An 18,180-nucleotide genomic window follows, 5' to 3' on the forward strand; every position below is an offset into this window, starting at 1 on the left:
CCCAGCCTATCGGAACATGATTAATCCTGTGCAAAGTTTCATAGGGTCTGCTACATTTCGTACCAAATGAGTTACACAAATATCAAAGATACATGTTCACGCAGAAAATCTAGGAAAATATCAAATCTTGTTGAGCCAGTTCACAATTACAATCTCTGGATAAAAAGGTCACGGCGACATTGCTCTTGAAATTGGCTTGAAACAAAAAGTATTTTAATAATTGGAGGTCTTCACGATGAATATGTTACAAATTTTCACGCATGAAAAGAGTGTATATTGACTATTCAAAATCAATTGAAGTAATGTGTGCAGCACTTACACATGAATTACCATTTTCTGCTTGACTGTATTCAATTGCTCTCTTCTCATTAAAAGATTAATCCACATTTTGAAAAGTCTGGCTCAGACGTCAATGGGGATCACTGCTGTGAACTGGCTTATTCTTTTTCTCTTTATTTCATTTTTTTTCTTGGGGGGGGGGCATCTTCTATTTGTTATTTTCCCCTCTTTCATTGACAAAACAAATTTAATGTCTGCTGTTTATAAGGTGTCTTTATAACTTACCACCACTTCACTACATTTTGGTTTTGTTTTCAAACAAACTTCATAAAAATGTAGCTTTTCTTTTAACAGACGGTAAAAACTAAGGCTTCCATCGAGAAAATATGGCACAACTCTCCCTCACACTGTGGATACAATTTTGAGTGGGTAGACTTCACCATCAGAAAGTTTATTGTCCATTTCCTCAACTATTGTTTGAGTAGACACAGCTTTCTTGGAAGGCAATGAGGTATTCTTAATCAACTTTACATGTTGAATCACAGCAAACATAAAAAAAAATTGAATCCATTTTATATAGGCAATGTACACAAGATTCAAGACAGCATGCAACACACAGATCATATATATACAAGTTGTACCATACATGACAGATCACCAGTTTAGATCATCATTTGATTGATATAAATCATATAGACATCCAAGCATGATATATCATAATTTTTTTTGTTTGGTAAAACATGGGTTATTTTGGAATAATGTTAGAAAAGATAATTTTCCTCACGTTCACCCATACCCAGTAGAACACATACAACAGAAGGTGATGTATTTTAAAGATAAAATGCAATGTACAGTAGTTCACACACAATAGCATCAGAGTTCAAATGGTAAAGCAATGTGAGTGCATTAAGCATGAGTACCATACATTCAAAGTAATGAATTAAGATTAAAATGCGAGCAAAAGCACACATGAATGAAAGCATCCCACAGCAAAGCACCCGTTTTGAGAAGCGAAATGAGTGCCGTTACCCACGGCAACAGTACGTTTAGTGGAACATGGCATGTGTCGACGATGGTAGCGAAAGCACAAGATACAAAGAGTGGATACATTCAATCACATGAGGTCAGAGGTCATATAGGTCACCATGAGCATAATAGACACCGTGAGCAGCATGAAATGTCGAGACGGAAGAGGCAGGGTAGTAATGGTTGCCCCCCAGATTGTTGAGTGGTCGGGCGAAGATAAATGACAAAACATGAGACAAGAAGGAAACACATTATCAGATCGAATATTAGCTATTAACCTTCACACAACACAACATCTCCCAATGAGCAATACAAACACAAACCATGCACTCATTCTCACTGGTCTGACATCACTCATAACATGCTCTTCATATTGCCTACTGGCTAAAATCCTCTTCTAAGAGTGGTGACACACCCATGACTACGGGCATGGTGCTACCGGTGGCATACAAGGTGGATGTGATATCGAGCTGTGAATTAAACTCCAAACCCCGCCTCACTGTTACTTGTGACTGTATTGCGATAAATGACACCATGTTTTGTTTTTTGTTTTTTCAGCATGCAATCAAACACCATTTGTATTCACAACGGTCTCCAAAACACTTACTGAATCCCAGCATGCAAGATATTCAACCATGGAAACTGAGATTTTAGATTCTTGTGGTCAGTGTCTATAGATACTGTCATTGAAGGATCTTCTTTTTCAAGTATTCGAGAGGTTGCTGTTTCTGTTATTCTTCTTGCAATATAGTTCCACAACAAAAGTCTTTCCTTTTTTTTTCTTTGTTTCTTGTTTTTTTTTTTGCTGTTGCTTCATTACAAAATATAGAGAAACTTCCATAAAGCACAATCATTATATTTTGACGATGTAAAGTGCATGCATGAATTTCTACTACAGACACTTGTATCACGGCATGACATGGAAACCCCCCTCCCCAGACGACCATGCATGGATAATAAGTGACCATTATCACATCAAAATGAAAATCTGAGAACATAATACATGCACAATGGGCCCTCTCTGAGCCATGATTAAACAGTAAAGAACATGCATAGTCCAGAGGTTTGACTCTTGCTACGTCAAAAGGTCCAGTGACGAGGGTAGATGGAGAAATGTCTCGCATGCAGCACAGTCGGAGTAGGACATAGAGTGGGTTGGTTACCAAGGCAATGGGGGAAGTACAGACAAAAAAAAATAAAATCATAAATCATCTTCACCTGGCTCTGGTCAAGGCATGGCCAGTTTGCAACAAAATTGACACCACCCATATTAACCATCCCCTAAAAGTCTTTAAATATTGAAGTGTTCATGCGAGAACGAATAGGTAATATATGGAGCACACGGTGGAAGTTTGAAAGTAGTAGTACCATAGCCCCTGAGGTAGAAAGATCCGTGTTCATCCATAATTATAATGTGACACAAGATGAAATGGCAAATCACATGCAACATGTACACTTCAGAAGCAGAACGAAGTTAAAGGCTCTAGAAGGCATTTTAGTATAGCATTAAAGCCCCTTTGGCACTCAACTGAGGACAGATAGAATTGTGAGCAGAATAGACTCAGGAAAACAGAAAAAAAAAAGGGGGGAAAGAGCAAAGATGCAGCGGACCCAATTAAGGGGAATGGGAAAAACTACTTTAGGTGACTGGGAATAGACACAGCACACAACAACCTCAATTCTTGCAGTTCACACTCTCCACACCACAGAACTAGCACATTAGGAAACAGCCTAGACAATAATGAGAGTTAAAGGCAGCCCAAGCAGTCAGTATGTTCAAGGTTGAAGCTTGTTTAAAGGGTTTTTTTTTTCTCTCTCTTTAACGTAACGTGTACCCCACTTCCGAAGATTACAATCAGATGCATGCGATCTGAGTTATTTCACCGATCATCCCTCCACAGAAAGAAAAAAGTAAAGAGCTTGCCTCCTTACAAACTAACCAATCACAGAAGTCGTGGGGAGGGCCACATTACTATATACACTGATTGTACAGGACCAATGCCATGGTGTGGAAATGCATGGACAATCAACTGACAATAGGCAACAAACAATTCATGTGTGAAATGCATGAGTAGATGAGTGAGAAATGCGGTGTACATACTAACATCAAGGGGGCTTGAAAAGGGCAATAGATGAAAACTAAAAGTACTGCATCGTTGCACTCTAACTACTGTTACCGGTAAATTTACAAAAGATAAAATTAAAGGAGGCTTCTGATATACATGGATGAAGCACACAGCTGGCTCAGATGTACTGATTATAAAAAAAAAAGTACTGTGCAGTACTGCAGCTAGTACTTGTACGGACACAAAATAACAAAATGACACACGCACACGTACACACACACACATACACACACACACACACACACACACACACTAACAGCATTTTAAAACATGCAAAATTTCCATAGCTTGCAGTGACTGAGATCCAAATTCAACAGAGGTACTTTGAATCTAATCCATGGTTTAAATTCAGTTCATGCATTGAGAGAAGCTCATTACAAGACCTTGTGCATCAGGTGTGAGTTTCTTCAATTTGTCTCCTTCTACAAATTAAATTTGTTAAGATCGCAACTGCTGATCTGTATATTAACAAACATTTTTTATCAGATATCTTTGTTAATTTACAGATCAGCAGTTGCGATCTGTTAACAAAATCAATTTTTTAGAGGGAGACAAATTGAAGAAACTCACACCTGAACCTTCATCCCTTTGAATGATATCTTTTTTTCAGACCTTGTATATGCCTGAATTGATTTTCCATTGGATTATATAACATATTACACAGTCATGATCAAACTATTAACTAGATCAAAACTCTCATTGTGAATTTCCTGCCAGGACTGAACGACATGCACACCTGAATGAAAGAAGGATTGAACTCCACTGTCTCTTTGCATTCTTTCAAAAAAAAAGGAAAAGTTTGATCGAGGTTTTGAGGGAAGCTCACTGCAATAGAAATGTTTAAGTAAATCAGGTTTCTGCCTGTGCTGATATTTGACAACATCTGAACGCAATGCCATCGTCAGCCAGTGCTAAATTTTCAAGATTATTCATTGGGAGTTGAGGCCCTCTAGCATAAAGGCACAGTATGTCAGTGCAGTACTATCTAAGATGCTGAGAGTTTAGAGTGGAGATCAGAGCTCACTTTAATCAGTAGCAACCTCCAACAACCCAACTCCTTGTGGTTGTCATCCGTAAGGCTGCGTTCATATAGAAGTATACTATTCGGGTATTCGGGCTCGTTTTTCGAGGGCACGCGAATAGCTTGAATCGAACGATAGGATTTCCTCACACCGGTTCACATAAGAGGGCACTATTCGAAAGTACCGAATAGCTGCGAATAGTATAGCAAAGTGGGAATCGAGCTTGTTCGATTTTCTTGCAGCGTATACCGTCTCTCGTTTATGAAATAATGACACTTTTGGTCTGGACTTGCCCTTTAGCAAAAATAAGCATGTAGACTGACATTCTGATGCAGTTTAGAAATTGTTAATAAGATTTGCTGGGATGTAGGAGGAAGAAATCCTCACTACATGGGATGGTGAGTTGACGGTGTGGGTGATGGTGTATTCGGTGCCCGAATAGCGAATAGCGAATACTGAATACTGAATACTGAATACTTCTATGTGAACGCAGCCTAAAGGGAGATGCAACCCAAATTGAATATGGATTGAGTGGATTCAGAAAAAATTAATCCTAGAACACATCAACAAAGTGTAAGGATATGGGATAATCCATAAAGAAGTTATGAATCTTAAAAAGTATTCATTCCACCATCACTGGATCAGAATCACAACACAGGTTGGTGATGTCTTACATGGAAATTAATATAATTCATACATTGTATCCATCAAAAATCTCTAGTCTTGTCACTCAGAAATGTCTTCACAAAAACTTTACGTAACTTGTTAAGTTTTGAACAAATTGTCCAAATTTTCCCAAACTTCACTGATGTGTTCTACTGCGTTCACTCAATCCACTTTCATTCTCCTGTAAAGGTCTTTGCGATTAGTACACTTTTCAGAGAGGCTTTCAGGTTAATGAGCCACTAGATGCAAGCTTCCAGACTTCTTTTCTATGAGTTAGCTACTGTGTAATCTGCTCCTACTTCACTTACAGCTAAACTTGCCACTGGTACATGCTTTAAACTTGCCACTGGTACATGCTTTCACATCTCTCTGCTACTAGTTAGCTTACAGCTTAACTAGCTCTACAAGTTAGTTCTTAAATCAATTTGCAACATACGTTGTGTGCATTTGATAAGTACCAAGCATATTCTCTTAGTATACTACCGTTGATCTCTGATCCAACAATCTACTTCTCAATTTTCTTGATTGCCCGAACAGCTTCACACTGAAATCTTAGCAGCATCTCTCATTTTTTACTCATGGCTTTCTGAACACTCTAAGGCCTTTTCCTGGGCCACAACTAAAATTCTGTCACAGGACATGTTTGAGATCAAGTTCCAGTAACTGAGGCATCTGCTTCGTTCTTGAGGGCACGGGTCTATTCAGAACTCAAATTTTCTTGCGCTTCAGCAGCTTTGATGCTAGACTTTGTAAAGACATCTGGTCAGTTGAGTGCAAGTTTAGTTCTGTTGCGCTTCTCACTGCTTTGACTTTATAGTGTATTTGCACTGTTCTGGCAATCAATTAAACTAACCACTCAGAATTCTTCCTGTTTGTCATACTATACATATGATGCACACACCAGCATACACTTTCATGAGAACACTCCAGCATTTAAAGGCAAGGACTGACTGCAATATAATCCTCACATCTGATCACGTGAGAATGCAACTTTCATCGCTGAGGACTCTTCCATTTTGATCACGTGGGAATGCGACTTCGACATCATAGCATAGTTAGATCGTGGGTACGAACACAACCATAGCATTATTCATGCTCCGCTTCCGATCTGCTGGGAACACAACTATCGTCCCACGCAAAGCATCTGATGCCAATGCTTGGTTTCGAAGGAGGTAGACATTCGGCAAATCTACCCAACGCCCGGCGTGGACACGTAGTGGTATTTACATAAATACACAGACACATAGAAGACTAGTCTACACACAGAACCTGGTGGCGGTAACGATGCTAAAAAGAGACCTGACCTTCGGATAGATTTGATTGCCTCAAAGGTACAGTCTGGGACGGAGCGCGTGGGAGAAGAATATATGAAATGGAAAACAAAACAAGATAGGGGGGAAAAATTGATGAGAATTCCAGTTTACGCACATATAGCAGTCGCAGCACGCTGAGAATGTGAGTGGATGAATTACTGTGAGCTTATGAATTACATCGCATAAAACTTAGACAATAGCATTCTGAGGGATAAAAAATGAGTCTGTATGTATGTGGAACACATACTTTTCTTTCTTATTTATACATAAAAGTGGTGTAGTGCATACCAAAGATCTGAAGGAAAAGCACGAAGTTAATTTCTTCACAGGAAAAGAATACAATATTATTGCACTTATATGATTTCAGACATTATGGTATTTCTCTGAGCGCCCAGCTAATCAATATACAGGGTCCAGGATCACACTGATGATGTAATATTGAATAGCTCTTTTCCAAATGATTTTAAATCCCTTTTTTATCTAATTGGACTTTTTGATAATTATGTATCAATTCGTAGTAGTCCCATACAGTAAACTCTTCAAAGTACTACAATTCTTGTGATACACTGGCAAAATTAGGCATGAAAAATGGGCTTTGCCCCAAAAAGTGCTTAATCCATTTCACTTTTGTTCCAAAAGGTATCCAGCAAGATTCAATCAGAAAGCAATGTGCATGCTTGAACGCACTTTGACCCCCGAGTAAGGCTAGGCTAGCTGCCTTTCCTACCTGAATAGCTTTTCTGAAAAAAAAAAGAATGTTTAGAAATCCAAATAGACACATGGATTTTTCCAAGGCACATTTTCTTTATCCCATAATGGGGCACTGTTATGGGACATCACGTCTTTGCATGAAAACACTTAAAACATTGTAAATACAATCCAGACTGTTTTTGTTTTTTTCACCAAACCATCAAAAGTAGATCTTTGGAAAAGAACTCTTCAACTGCACTTCAACAGGAAAGATTTTGTCTCCATACTCTCGTGAGAGGTCAAATGTAAAGCAATGGAAAGGTCACACGGGTATGAGCTGCCTAAGAGTTTGAAAAATATTAAAATCTGTCTATAGCAGTCACCCAAGGGACAAAAAAAAAAAGTGGCCGCTACAGACATGGTCTTCAACATGGCATTCCCCTCTGGGGTAATTTTTTGTTTTGTTTTGTTTTGTTTTGTTTTGTTTTGTTTTGTTTGTTTGTTCTTTTTTTTAAGGGGCTGTATATGGCAGGTGGCTGCTATAGACAGGTGGCCACTACGGCAGGTTTGACTGAACGTGGGAGTGGGTCTCTCAATGGTGATTAGCTTTTTGTTTATATGTTTGTTAATACAGTTCGGGATTGTCCTGCGCTAGATGGATACAGGTATTTAAGTTGCTTGAGTAAAATGAGAATGTGGGATTGGGTCTCTCAATGGTGATTAGCTTTTTGTATATATGTCTGCTAATACAGTTCAGGATTGTCCTGCGCTAGATGGATACAGGTATTTAAGCTGCCTGAGTAAAATGGGAGGAGCAAACGAAATGGATTACTTGGACACTTAGTATGCAAGCTAAGCTCACACTGATAGCTGGATATAGTTTTTATCTCTAATGTAACTCTTACCATGCTAATATACATGCCCTCCTGCTCCCCTAGCTAACAAATGAGGCCATACGAAATAAATAAAAAAATAATGTAATCCGCATTTTGAATTCTCCATCCTCTAACTTGTGGGTTTCTCCTCCCCCCCCCCCCCAAAAAAAAGACTACAAACTTAATCACTCTGACTAAACACTGTAGTAAACTATGTTATTCTCTTAAAAAATCTGTATTTAGAATACCTATCCATACATCTGTATTGCCACAAAGCATACATGTAGTCCTGACCAGAAATCTGTTGTGATGTTGGTGAAGTCCCCTACTATTCTACACGTGAATATGTGACCGCCCAGCTCAAAAACCCACAAAAAGAAGGCCAAAACGGATCTCCTCTTTTCTACATAGTTTAAAAAAAGTGAGTTCTTAGCCTTAAAATGATATACCAGTTGAATTTGGACCATCTGAACCCACTTACAAAATGATTGAAACAAAAGGGAGTTCAGAGGTGTATTTTCACAGGAAAGGGAGAAAATAGGATTTACGAATTATGATCACTCAGGCGTGTCGTGTACGTAGAACTATATGAAAATACACTATTTCCCTGTGAAAACAGCCCCTGCCTGACAAACATAGTCCAGAAGACCTCCTCATATCTTGATTTGGGGTTGTTTTTATTTCTTGCCACCAAATTTTGACAGTAAGAAGAGAAAAGATTTATCTCCACAGTAGCCAAACTTACTGTATTTGAGTCGGTCAACCCAAATGACATACATGTATTTGGTCCATTACAGAAAATCCAAATGTGTGACTTTTTGTGGGTTGCAAGCCGAGCCGAGCCGTTACACATACGGTTTTTAAAGTCACTTTGGAAAAAAAAAAATCACTAGCAAGCCAAATATCATTACTAAGGTATCAAGATATGTGGGTCAAATATAGTCTTAGTGCATGTACTCCTTATACTTGTGTTTGTTTCAAAAAGACGAGAGGCTGAAAAGGAAAGAATGACAACATCCTATTCTCATCTATTGTTGCAAATACATGCTAGCTATTCCACAGCAGAGTTCAGGATCTACCAACTGTTTTCAAATTCGCATTTGTGTGTGTCATTGTCTGTGAGAAAAAGAGAGAAATTTCAGCTTCAAAAGCAGACGGCTAATATCAAACTGTCGCAAAAAAAAAGAAAAATAATATAAAAAATTTATTAAAAATTGGTTGCTGCACGCAAAGTTCTGGGCCCCATTTCATAAAAAGTTGATGCGATAGGAACCCTTGCTGGAATGGCAATTGTCATGGTAACGACAAGAATCCAGCTTCCTGATTGGCTGTTGCTATTGAAATTTGCCATTCCAGCAAGAGTTGCTATCCCAACATCTCTTACGAAATGGTGCCTGGTAGCCCTGCTGAAATTAGATGTCTAGATTTGATCTGCTCTGGGGTTGGTTGGTAATGGGTTGGGAGTCGTCCGTTAGTTCAGTCCGGAAGAAAGAGTTCGGAAGAGAGGGGTGGGTAGGGGGTCACTGAGAGAAGGTCAGTGGTCAGTAAATGAAGAGTACGGATTCACCACACCAACCTCAACATTATTCGTTTCCATCTGCAGCTGACCCAGGGAGGTGGCGCTCCTGCTGCTGCCTATTTGCCGCCGATTGCTCCTGCAGCACTTGTTCTGGTCGGAGCACGAGTCGATCGGACACGGGATCGGGCAGTTGGCCTCGTTCTTCAGCTTGAGCTGCCGGCAGAAAGGGAGGTGGGGGCAGTTAGACACGAGTGAAGAAATTCAAGGACAAGCCCATTGTCACAGCCATGTGGATTGAGTGAAGGCAACAATATTACTTGAACACATCAGTGAAAGTTTGGGGAAAATCAGACAATCTGTTCAAAAGTTATGAATTTTCAAAGTATCTGCGCAGTCACTGCTGGATGAGAAGACTACCACAGTGTATGATGTCACTTGCGTACAATGATATAAAGAAAATAAAAAGAGAATTTGACAAAACTTTCCTTTTTAAGTGCACATTTCTTCGTCTTGTTACTAACGTATGTTTAGGGTAATATTATTCCCCCTGCCTTCTGATAGAGCGAAGTTGAGTGTTCTTTTGCTTCGCGAGAAAAGTAAAAATATGTTGAATTTTCTTTAATCTTTCTTTACGTCGTTGTACACATGTGACATCACAAGCTGTGGTAGTCTTCTCATCCAGTCTTGACTGAGCAGAAACTTTAAAAATTCATAACTTTTGAATGTAGGCCTACTGTCCTATTTTTCTCTAACTCTCACTGATGTGTTCTACTAATATTACTGCATTCATTAAACCCACATGTCTATGAAGGTGAACATGTCCTTTAATAAACACTAGCTGTAAGCAGTCAAGTATCTTGACCTAGACACTTACATTTGTATAGATTTCAAGTAGACTGCTTTGGTATCTTGCTCTTGGGCAAATAGGAGTGATGTTTTCTAAATTTTGCACTTGTGTACAATCTAGAAATAAATGAGAACTTACATTCACAGCTTAAACTAGAACAAAGAGGCGAAAGCAAAAGTGCAGATAACTTTCATCGAAAGGGAAACCAACAAGATCAAATTTTTTTGCAGGCTCTCAAGCAGTTTTCTGCAGGCTGTATCATTGACTGTAAAGTGATTCAGCAAAGGTTTTGTGATATTAGCCATATTTCGCTTCTCAATCAGACTTCCCAATATGTTGGTACGTTATATCTAAACTTACTGCTTTAAATCATTATATGCATATTAATAAAACAATAAAAAGTGCAGACACTGGAGACCAAAACCTTCTCGAAGGCTGTGCAAGAGAAACTGTTGCATCCATTGAAATAAATTTGTTCATTTTCCACCACACAGCAAAATCTCATTGCACATCTGGGATCCATTTCATAAAAGATGTTAGGATAGCAACTCTTGCTGGAATGGCAACTTCCAATAGCAACAGCCAATCAGGAAGCTGGATTCTCGTCGTTACTATGACAATTGCCATCCCAGCAAGAGTTGCTATCATATCAACGTTCTATAAATGGGGCCCTGAATGAATCGAGCTTTACAACCAAGTCCAATTATACCCATACACTGCCTGATAAAAAGAAACACACATTTTCACACACACACAAAAATAAAACCAACACAATTTCTTTTTACAGACTAAATACAACCAAAACCTTCTTTTGGGCTTTGAAAGCGATATTCACATCGAGGAATTCTGGCTGTACTGTTTGCATTTGAAATGCTCATTTTCCACTGCATAACATAATGTGATAAAGTAATGCATTGGAATTCCACTTTTCTGCCTCTGATCAAACACTTGCATGTAACGCACAAGCACACACACACATACTGAGACACAAGAAAAGAGCATGAAAGAAAACAAACTTTTCACTGATCTCATGTCAGGAAACTAATCTTTTTTTTCCCCACCTGGTGTCTTTAGTGGGAGATATATATTCCAGAGCAGGAAACTATAGGTGACCTATATCGTTTGTCCAGTGCGCTTTAAAGGGACTGTACAGTCCTGGTTGAGGTGAGAATTCAGCTTGTAACGTTTTGCGAAATAGTTAGAAAGCACTCTATGAAATGTTAAAGAGCATACAACTCTAAGGGGAATCAAAATTAATTTGATGAAAATTGGTTTTGAAATGACTGAGATATCTAAAAACAACATAAAACAAAGAGATCCAAATAAAAGTTGTGACCTGTCAATTTTATTTGGATCACTTTTTGGATATCTCAGCCATTTTAAGGCTAATTTTCATCAAATAAACAATGAATCCTTCTTGAAATTACATGCTCTTTCATATTTCATAAGAGGTTTCTCATTATCTTTCAAAAAAATGTTATAAACCCGAATCCTCACCTCAACCAGTATTGTACAGTCCCTGTAAAAGAAATACTCACACATGTGAATTCCGGCTGTATCGTCGTAGAGTGGATCCCTTCGCTGTGCAGGATTCTCGTCGCCTGCTCGATGACCCCGCCGTACTGCTCCAGGGACGACACGCTGACATGAAGGGTTGCGATCAACTTGTCGCCCGTCAGCTGCCACACATGAAACTCATGGATGTTGTCTATGTCGCCACACTGTTGTCCCCAGTAGCAACATGGCAGAAAATTGAGATGGCAAAATATATTGTAATCACTTGTCAGTTATTCATCTTTGGTCGAAAAACTCAAGTTGCACCACAGACAACCCTGAGCTCATGAATAAAAGAGAGCAGCAAGCAATAATGACTATAGCACTTTAATGAAAAAACAATCTACAGATAAAGCAACCTAAGGACGAGTCAAAATATAGTATGTGACCCGCTACAACAAAAGGATCCAAAAGTCAAGGGAGGTAGACTATCTGAAAATGACACAACACTATTCCCTTACTCTTCCCCTTTTATCTCAAATATAGGACGTGATCCAGACATGGGTCTGGAACATGAACAAGGAGAAGAATCAGAACTTTAAGTCCACCGTCTTATTTTGAATAATTTGTATCAAATGAGAGTAAAATCATTATAAATAACCATGTCTATGTTAAAGGGATGGTACAGTATTGGTGGAGATGAGAATTGGGCTTTTAACTTTTTACGAGATACCAAGAAAACACTTATGAAATAGTGCAGAGCATACCATTCTAAGAGGAATTCAACGTTTATTTGATGAAAATCGGGTTTGGAATGACTGACACATCCAAAAACAAGGTAAAACAAAGCGGTTGTCAAAAGGTGTGGGTCCTACACTTTATTAGAATCGCTCTATTTTGGATATCTCAGCCAATTCAAAACCAATTTTCATCGAATAAACGTTGAATTCCTCATGGAATTACATGCTCTTTCATATTTCATACGAGGTTTCTCATTACACAAAAAAAAGCTAGAAACCTGAAATAAGGTCTCAACCAAAACTATACGCTCCCTTTAAGGACTTTGAACAGTGTGTCCAATGCTATGAAATCTCTTATGCTGTTGGGCACTCAAAGCACTCACAACCCTTCACTTTTAAAGGGGAAATCCAGTCCAAATCTAAGTTAGTCTGATAAGAAAGAGTAAAATGTCATGAGTTCAATGGTATAAATTTGATCGAAATCGGATGAAAAATAAGGAAGTTATGACATTTCAAATTTTCGCTATTTTATTTTTTTGGGGGAGGGGAACAGTTCTTGAACAGTCTATATGAATATGCAAGTGGCAAAGTAAGCATTTAATTCCATCACAACTTACCATATACAAGTATATAGTTTGTCAATAAAATTTTGACATTTCCATTTTTTCATTCAAACGCAATTATGTCCAAGGCTCAAATCCTCATATATCTATAAACTGATCATTATTCTGACGTTATTCAACCAGGAATAACATCATGTTTCAGACTTCAATGTCAGAAACATTGAATTTTCATCATTTTCTGGGACAAGATCAATGGCAAATTGTGAGGGTATGACATGGTTAGCTTATTCATTTGCATATTCATACCTACTGTACAAGAACTGTTTTTGATAAACCATCAAAACTTCAAAATGTCATAATTTCCTTATTTTTCATCCGATTTCAGTCAATTTTTTATTGTCGAACTCCTAAAATATTACTCTTTTTTTTTTATCAAACTAACTTTTATTTGGACTGGATTTCCTCATTAATAGAGCCGGGTGCTAGGAAGTTCTTTCAGATCTACAACTCCGCAGTTGCCACATCATACATAACTGAAGCAAGTAACAAAACTGGCAAAGTGCATGGCCTTTACAGTTTACAAAACTCAAGTTTCAAGCAACAGGTAATACCTTTTTCCTGTGGCCAAGTGCTTGACAAGCAAAGCAAATAGAGGCAAGGGCGAATCTTAGGTTATTGGGTAGACCACACCACATTATACTCACTTCACTGTCACAATGTCAAATACAACATTTCCCACACAAACTTAAGAGTTTTCCGTCTCGGGACGACCGGACGACACCCTTGATATAAATGGGACACTGATATGCCTTTAAATGCTTGATGTTTTGCAGCTGCACTGTGTTAAGGGGTTGAGCTTCATTCAAGTGATAGTCAAGTGGATAGGTAACACTTGATGGCAGTGTGATTAAACTGGGGTAGTCCTGACAATGATAGCACCGATGGTAGCGGGGCATTGATCCTTGACCCTTTTTTCTCAGGGCCTAAGAGCCCTTCCCCTATTCCCCCCCCCCCCCCCCCCCCATGTGGTCTATTTTGCTCAAACGTACAAGTATACAACCAATCAAACCTATCAATAATCGCAACATGCCACAGTACATTGAAAGCATCATAGCCATACATGTAGCTCTGCTATAAAATTCACATCACAGCAAAGAGTGCAATTTTCCCTACACTCTGCTCTACTGAATTTTTAGCATTTAAATGCATCTATAAAAAGTTACTACAAGTAAAAAATCATATTTTGTGGTACACATTTTTCTTACAATGGTAACAGTTGTAATCACTTGTGTAAGCCAGATAAGAAAGACTGTGATCGCCTCTTATGTCTCCTAATCCATGCACAACTCTGGACACAAACTCTTTATTTTTAGAAACAAAATAAAACAAGAAATCACGTCCTTCAATATAAAATTACTGGAGTTTGGGAAGACTTTAAACACAGGCTTGTATGGGGTGGCATGGTAGATGCCACATCGTTGATCGAACTCTTCAGTGATTGCAACTAGCATTGCCAGACTAGACAAAACTTGAAACTTAAAAAATTATGTTAATATTCAAGTTTTATGCTTAATCTTCATGGAATTTTAACCATCCTGTTTGTTTGCTTTCCATTGAAATTGAATTAAAGTGTAACTATAGCATCTAATCCGTAGAGTAAAGCAAAGCAAAGCAAAAAATAAATAAAACAATAATAAAATAAAAGATGAATATGCAAATTCTGGTTCCATACGACACCTACCTGATTCCTGAGCTTTTTGTCAATGGCTTCAATATCTATACCCGTAGGGATGGACTGTAGAAGGATCATGCTGGACTGTTTCACTGTGGGAATTGGAAGACAGTAATTCAAGGACATGATCAAGTATCAGATTATAAATATATCGTCGCTGGGGCGACAAGACCTCGTATCTACAAAATGTCAAATGTTCAGGAGAGCCAAAAAACATGGCGGCCAAAGTACTGTGGCGAATGGGATATCCTTTCCTTTGACATGCCGTGGTAGCTTCATCTTTGGAGTAATACAGTTGGAATTTGGACAGGACGTCACTTAAGCCATTATTTGACCATTATTTGACCATTGATCAAAAAAAGTCATTTTCACCAAAATTGCAGATACAAGGTCTTGTCACCCCAGCGACGATATAATGTATGAGACTATTGTGCAGAGCTGCCATGGCTGTCATTGAGGCAGAAATTTGAATAATCATTCATCAACTACAGTTAATAATCAAGGAGTGTTTAACCATATCTCAAAAAGATCAATAAACCGATGAGAAAAACAATTATTTTGGAAGAGATAAACAATAAGGTACATGTATGCGGACTATTGATACAAAAAAAACAGACAAAAGTAAAGAACAGAATTCAAGCCTCCACATAATCTGTGAATGCAAGAAATCATTTCTTGCCTTACACTACACAAGTGTCATAGCATTGCTACGTATCTTTCATTGGTATGTGTTTTCAAAGTCAAGAGAGATTCATAAAAGTCAGCTTTAGCCTGTTGGTACCCTGGAAAAGCCAAATAAAGTGCAGTCAGACTGGCAAAAGATCGAGAACGATCTTTAAAATCTTGAAGTTTTGCCAGTGTGACTGCAAACTTCCGAAAAAACTTCTCGCATAACTTCTCGCGAAATTTTTCCCTCACCCCCGACAAACTTCTCTATCTGTGTGCGGGCGGTGTCTCTGAAGCGCGAGGCCATCGTCATGTACAGATATGCATTGTTACATTGCAATAACTAGCCATCAGGCGGTGCACTCTTTCTTCTTTCTTGCACGCGCGTACTAATGACCCAAGCTTTTAGATCCAAATTTGGCCGCCAGTTTGGCTGCCGCACGACAAAAGATGTTAAACTTCTCGATTTTTTGCCACTCAGACCATGCCTATGGAAGTTTATATCCAAACAGCAAAGGGGGGGGGGGGGTGGGGGTTGTAGAAATTTCCCTGATTACTCCTAGACCTTGACACTCACAGAGTGGCCACGTCGTAGTGCTGATGATGATGACGATAAGGATGCTGAGGATGGGGTCGACGGCGTAGATCCAGTTGCCCTTGGCAAACATGACGACCAGGGCGCTGATGATGACTACCACCGAGCCCAGGGCGTCCCCGAGAATGTGGAGGAACACGCCCCTCATGTTCAGCTGAGAAGCAGAACCTGCGATGCCATTTGGAAACATAAACAAGGCAATACGAAGTAGGAATGAAATCAAGGTTATCGAGATCATAAACATGGAAGATAATTTTCCTTTTCCATTAAAGTCAGCTTCTATTTGGAACAAAATCACACCACTCACCAACAGATGCCAACTCTCCCACATTCGAAAAATCACAAGAATTCTAGAGAACTGCAGTATCAGGGAGAAGTTACTGGTTTATTTATTCATGCATCTAACCATTATGTCAGGATATCTAATTCACAGAGGCTTTTATATTCTTTGCCAAGGTGTCAAGGAAAGTGAATGTTCACCATTTAGATGGCATATCTGTGGGAGCTACGCATAAAAGAAAGCAGTGTTTCTGGATGGGATCTGCATGATAAAGCATGGGGCAGGGAGTTCCAATGGTTAGTTCAAGTTCTAGATGAAGCTCCTCGGAACACCTACATATGTACAATGTATTAATGGACTACCAACTGATTCCCTATGCAAAAAATAGGAAAAAGCAGATATACCACACTTTCAAATATCCCCCTAAAATTCCACAGCTTTCACACATCAATATAAAGAGTTGTGATAAAGATCTCCACTCTATATATTTCTGATGAGCCCATTCAAAGTACAAATAGCAGGGTCCCATACCAATACCAATTCATTTACCCTCTACTATTAAAACAAATCATTTACCACTTTGAGATAGCAGGTTATACCCCGGGTATCCCCTGACCTTTTCAGACCCACACACTGTATGAACATTAATGCGCATATGCCACTCTGTGTGCGTGTGTATTTGTGGGTGTGCTGTTTGAGTGTGTATCTGTCTCACTAACTTAACATGTTGACATGTCCTTATCTACAATCAAAAAATTTATGTTTACAGAAGAGGAGGTATCAGAGCAAAGACCTTGGTACGTGCAATGTCATCTCTTGTAAAGTGTATTGTTACTGGTGCAATTGTTTTTTATTCCCTACAAGAAAACTTAGCTACAACGACCAAACACAATGGGGCAGGCTGTAAGGTCAAATTCAGAACTCCAACACCATTGTCTACTCCAAAGGGCAAAGGTCATTCTAGGGATTAGCGATCAATGGACCCTTTGGAATGAGCAGTATTACCTGCATATATTTTTAGAGCTGTTTGCTCTCTTGACGCCAGAGGACGATTCGCTATTGACACAACTGTCATCTGCCACAAAGCCATATACCAACACACAGGGTGGTGTAGAAGGACAAATATATATAGATCTGTCACTTGTATGAGATGACATATAATTCACATTAACATACAATGTGAACATTGGGCAAAGCTAGCTAAGAAATCAGTAATTCTGCCTGTTTGTCATATTTGGAACACTAATCTTATGCTACACAGCAATGCACATGAAAACTGTACAAATTTGTGCGATGAAATTCTATGTGAATTTATAAGTTTCGGCTGCCACCTCCTAGCCCCCCCCCCCCCCCACAAAAAAAATAGATAAATAAACACAAGTTCATAAATAGACAGCATTTGACATTGACACTACAGTGACACTAGAAATTTGCTCCTTCGACAACTGCTCCGTTCTTACTCTCACCATGGACTTAGGGTTAGGGTTGTGTTCTATAGGGTTTTACGTTTAGTTTAATGGGAGGATTAGGATAAGGGTTAGAGTTATGCTTGTGGGTAGAATTTTGATTCAATTTGTCACATTGTTCCTGCAAATATAGGTGTAATTAACAAGGTTAAGTTTTGTTTCCCTACAAATGTTTGACTAATAATGCTATACTAATCCTTGATTATACCCTATTTGAATTATGGCATACTCACCTGGGGTAACACATATTCGTCATATTAAGAAAGAATATTATTACTATA

At 38.8% G+C, this 18,180-nt stretch overlaps 1 protein-coding gene across 1 annotated transcript in view; it reads right to left on the reverse strand.

Moving 5' to 3' along the window:
• Nucleotides 1-301: 301 nt before the first annotated feature.
• LOC139726885 (uncharacterized) overlaps nt 302-18,180 on the reverse strand; it is a 61,019-nt gene continuing 43,140 nt past the window's right edge. Inside the window, exons 5-9 of the mRNA XM_071637879.1 lie at nt 16,136-16,321; nt 14,902-14,984; nt 11,902-12,084; nt 9,574-9,729; nt 302-804 (exon numbers count right to left, since the gene is read on the reverse strand). Of these exons, the coding sequence (XP_071493980.1) occupies nt 682-804; nt 9,574-9,729; nt 11,902-12,084; nt 14,902-14,984; nt 16,136-16,321 (731 nt within the window). The 3' untranslated portion in view covers nt 302-681. The remainder of the gene's footprint in view (nt 805-9,573; nt 9,730-11,901; nt 12,085-14,901; nt 14,985-16,135; nt 16,322-18,180) is intronic.

This window comes from Diadema antillarum, unplaced genomic scaffold (genome assembly GCF_040938485.1).
Source record: "Diadema antillarum isolate AM-2024a unplaced genomic scaffold, OU_Dant_1.0 seq00000103_RagTag, whole genome shotgun sequence".
Classification (NCBI taxonomy): domain Eukaryota; kingdom Metazoa; phylum Echinodermata; class Echinoidea; order Diadematoida; family Diadematidae; genus Diadema; species Diadema antillarum.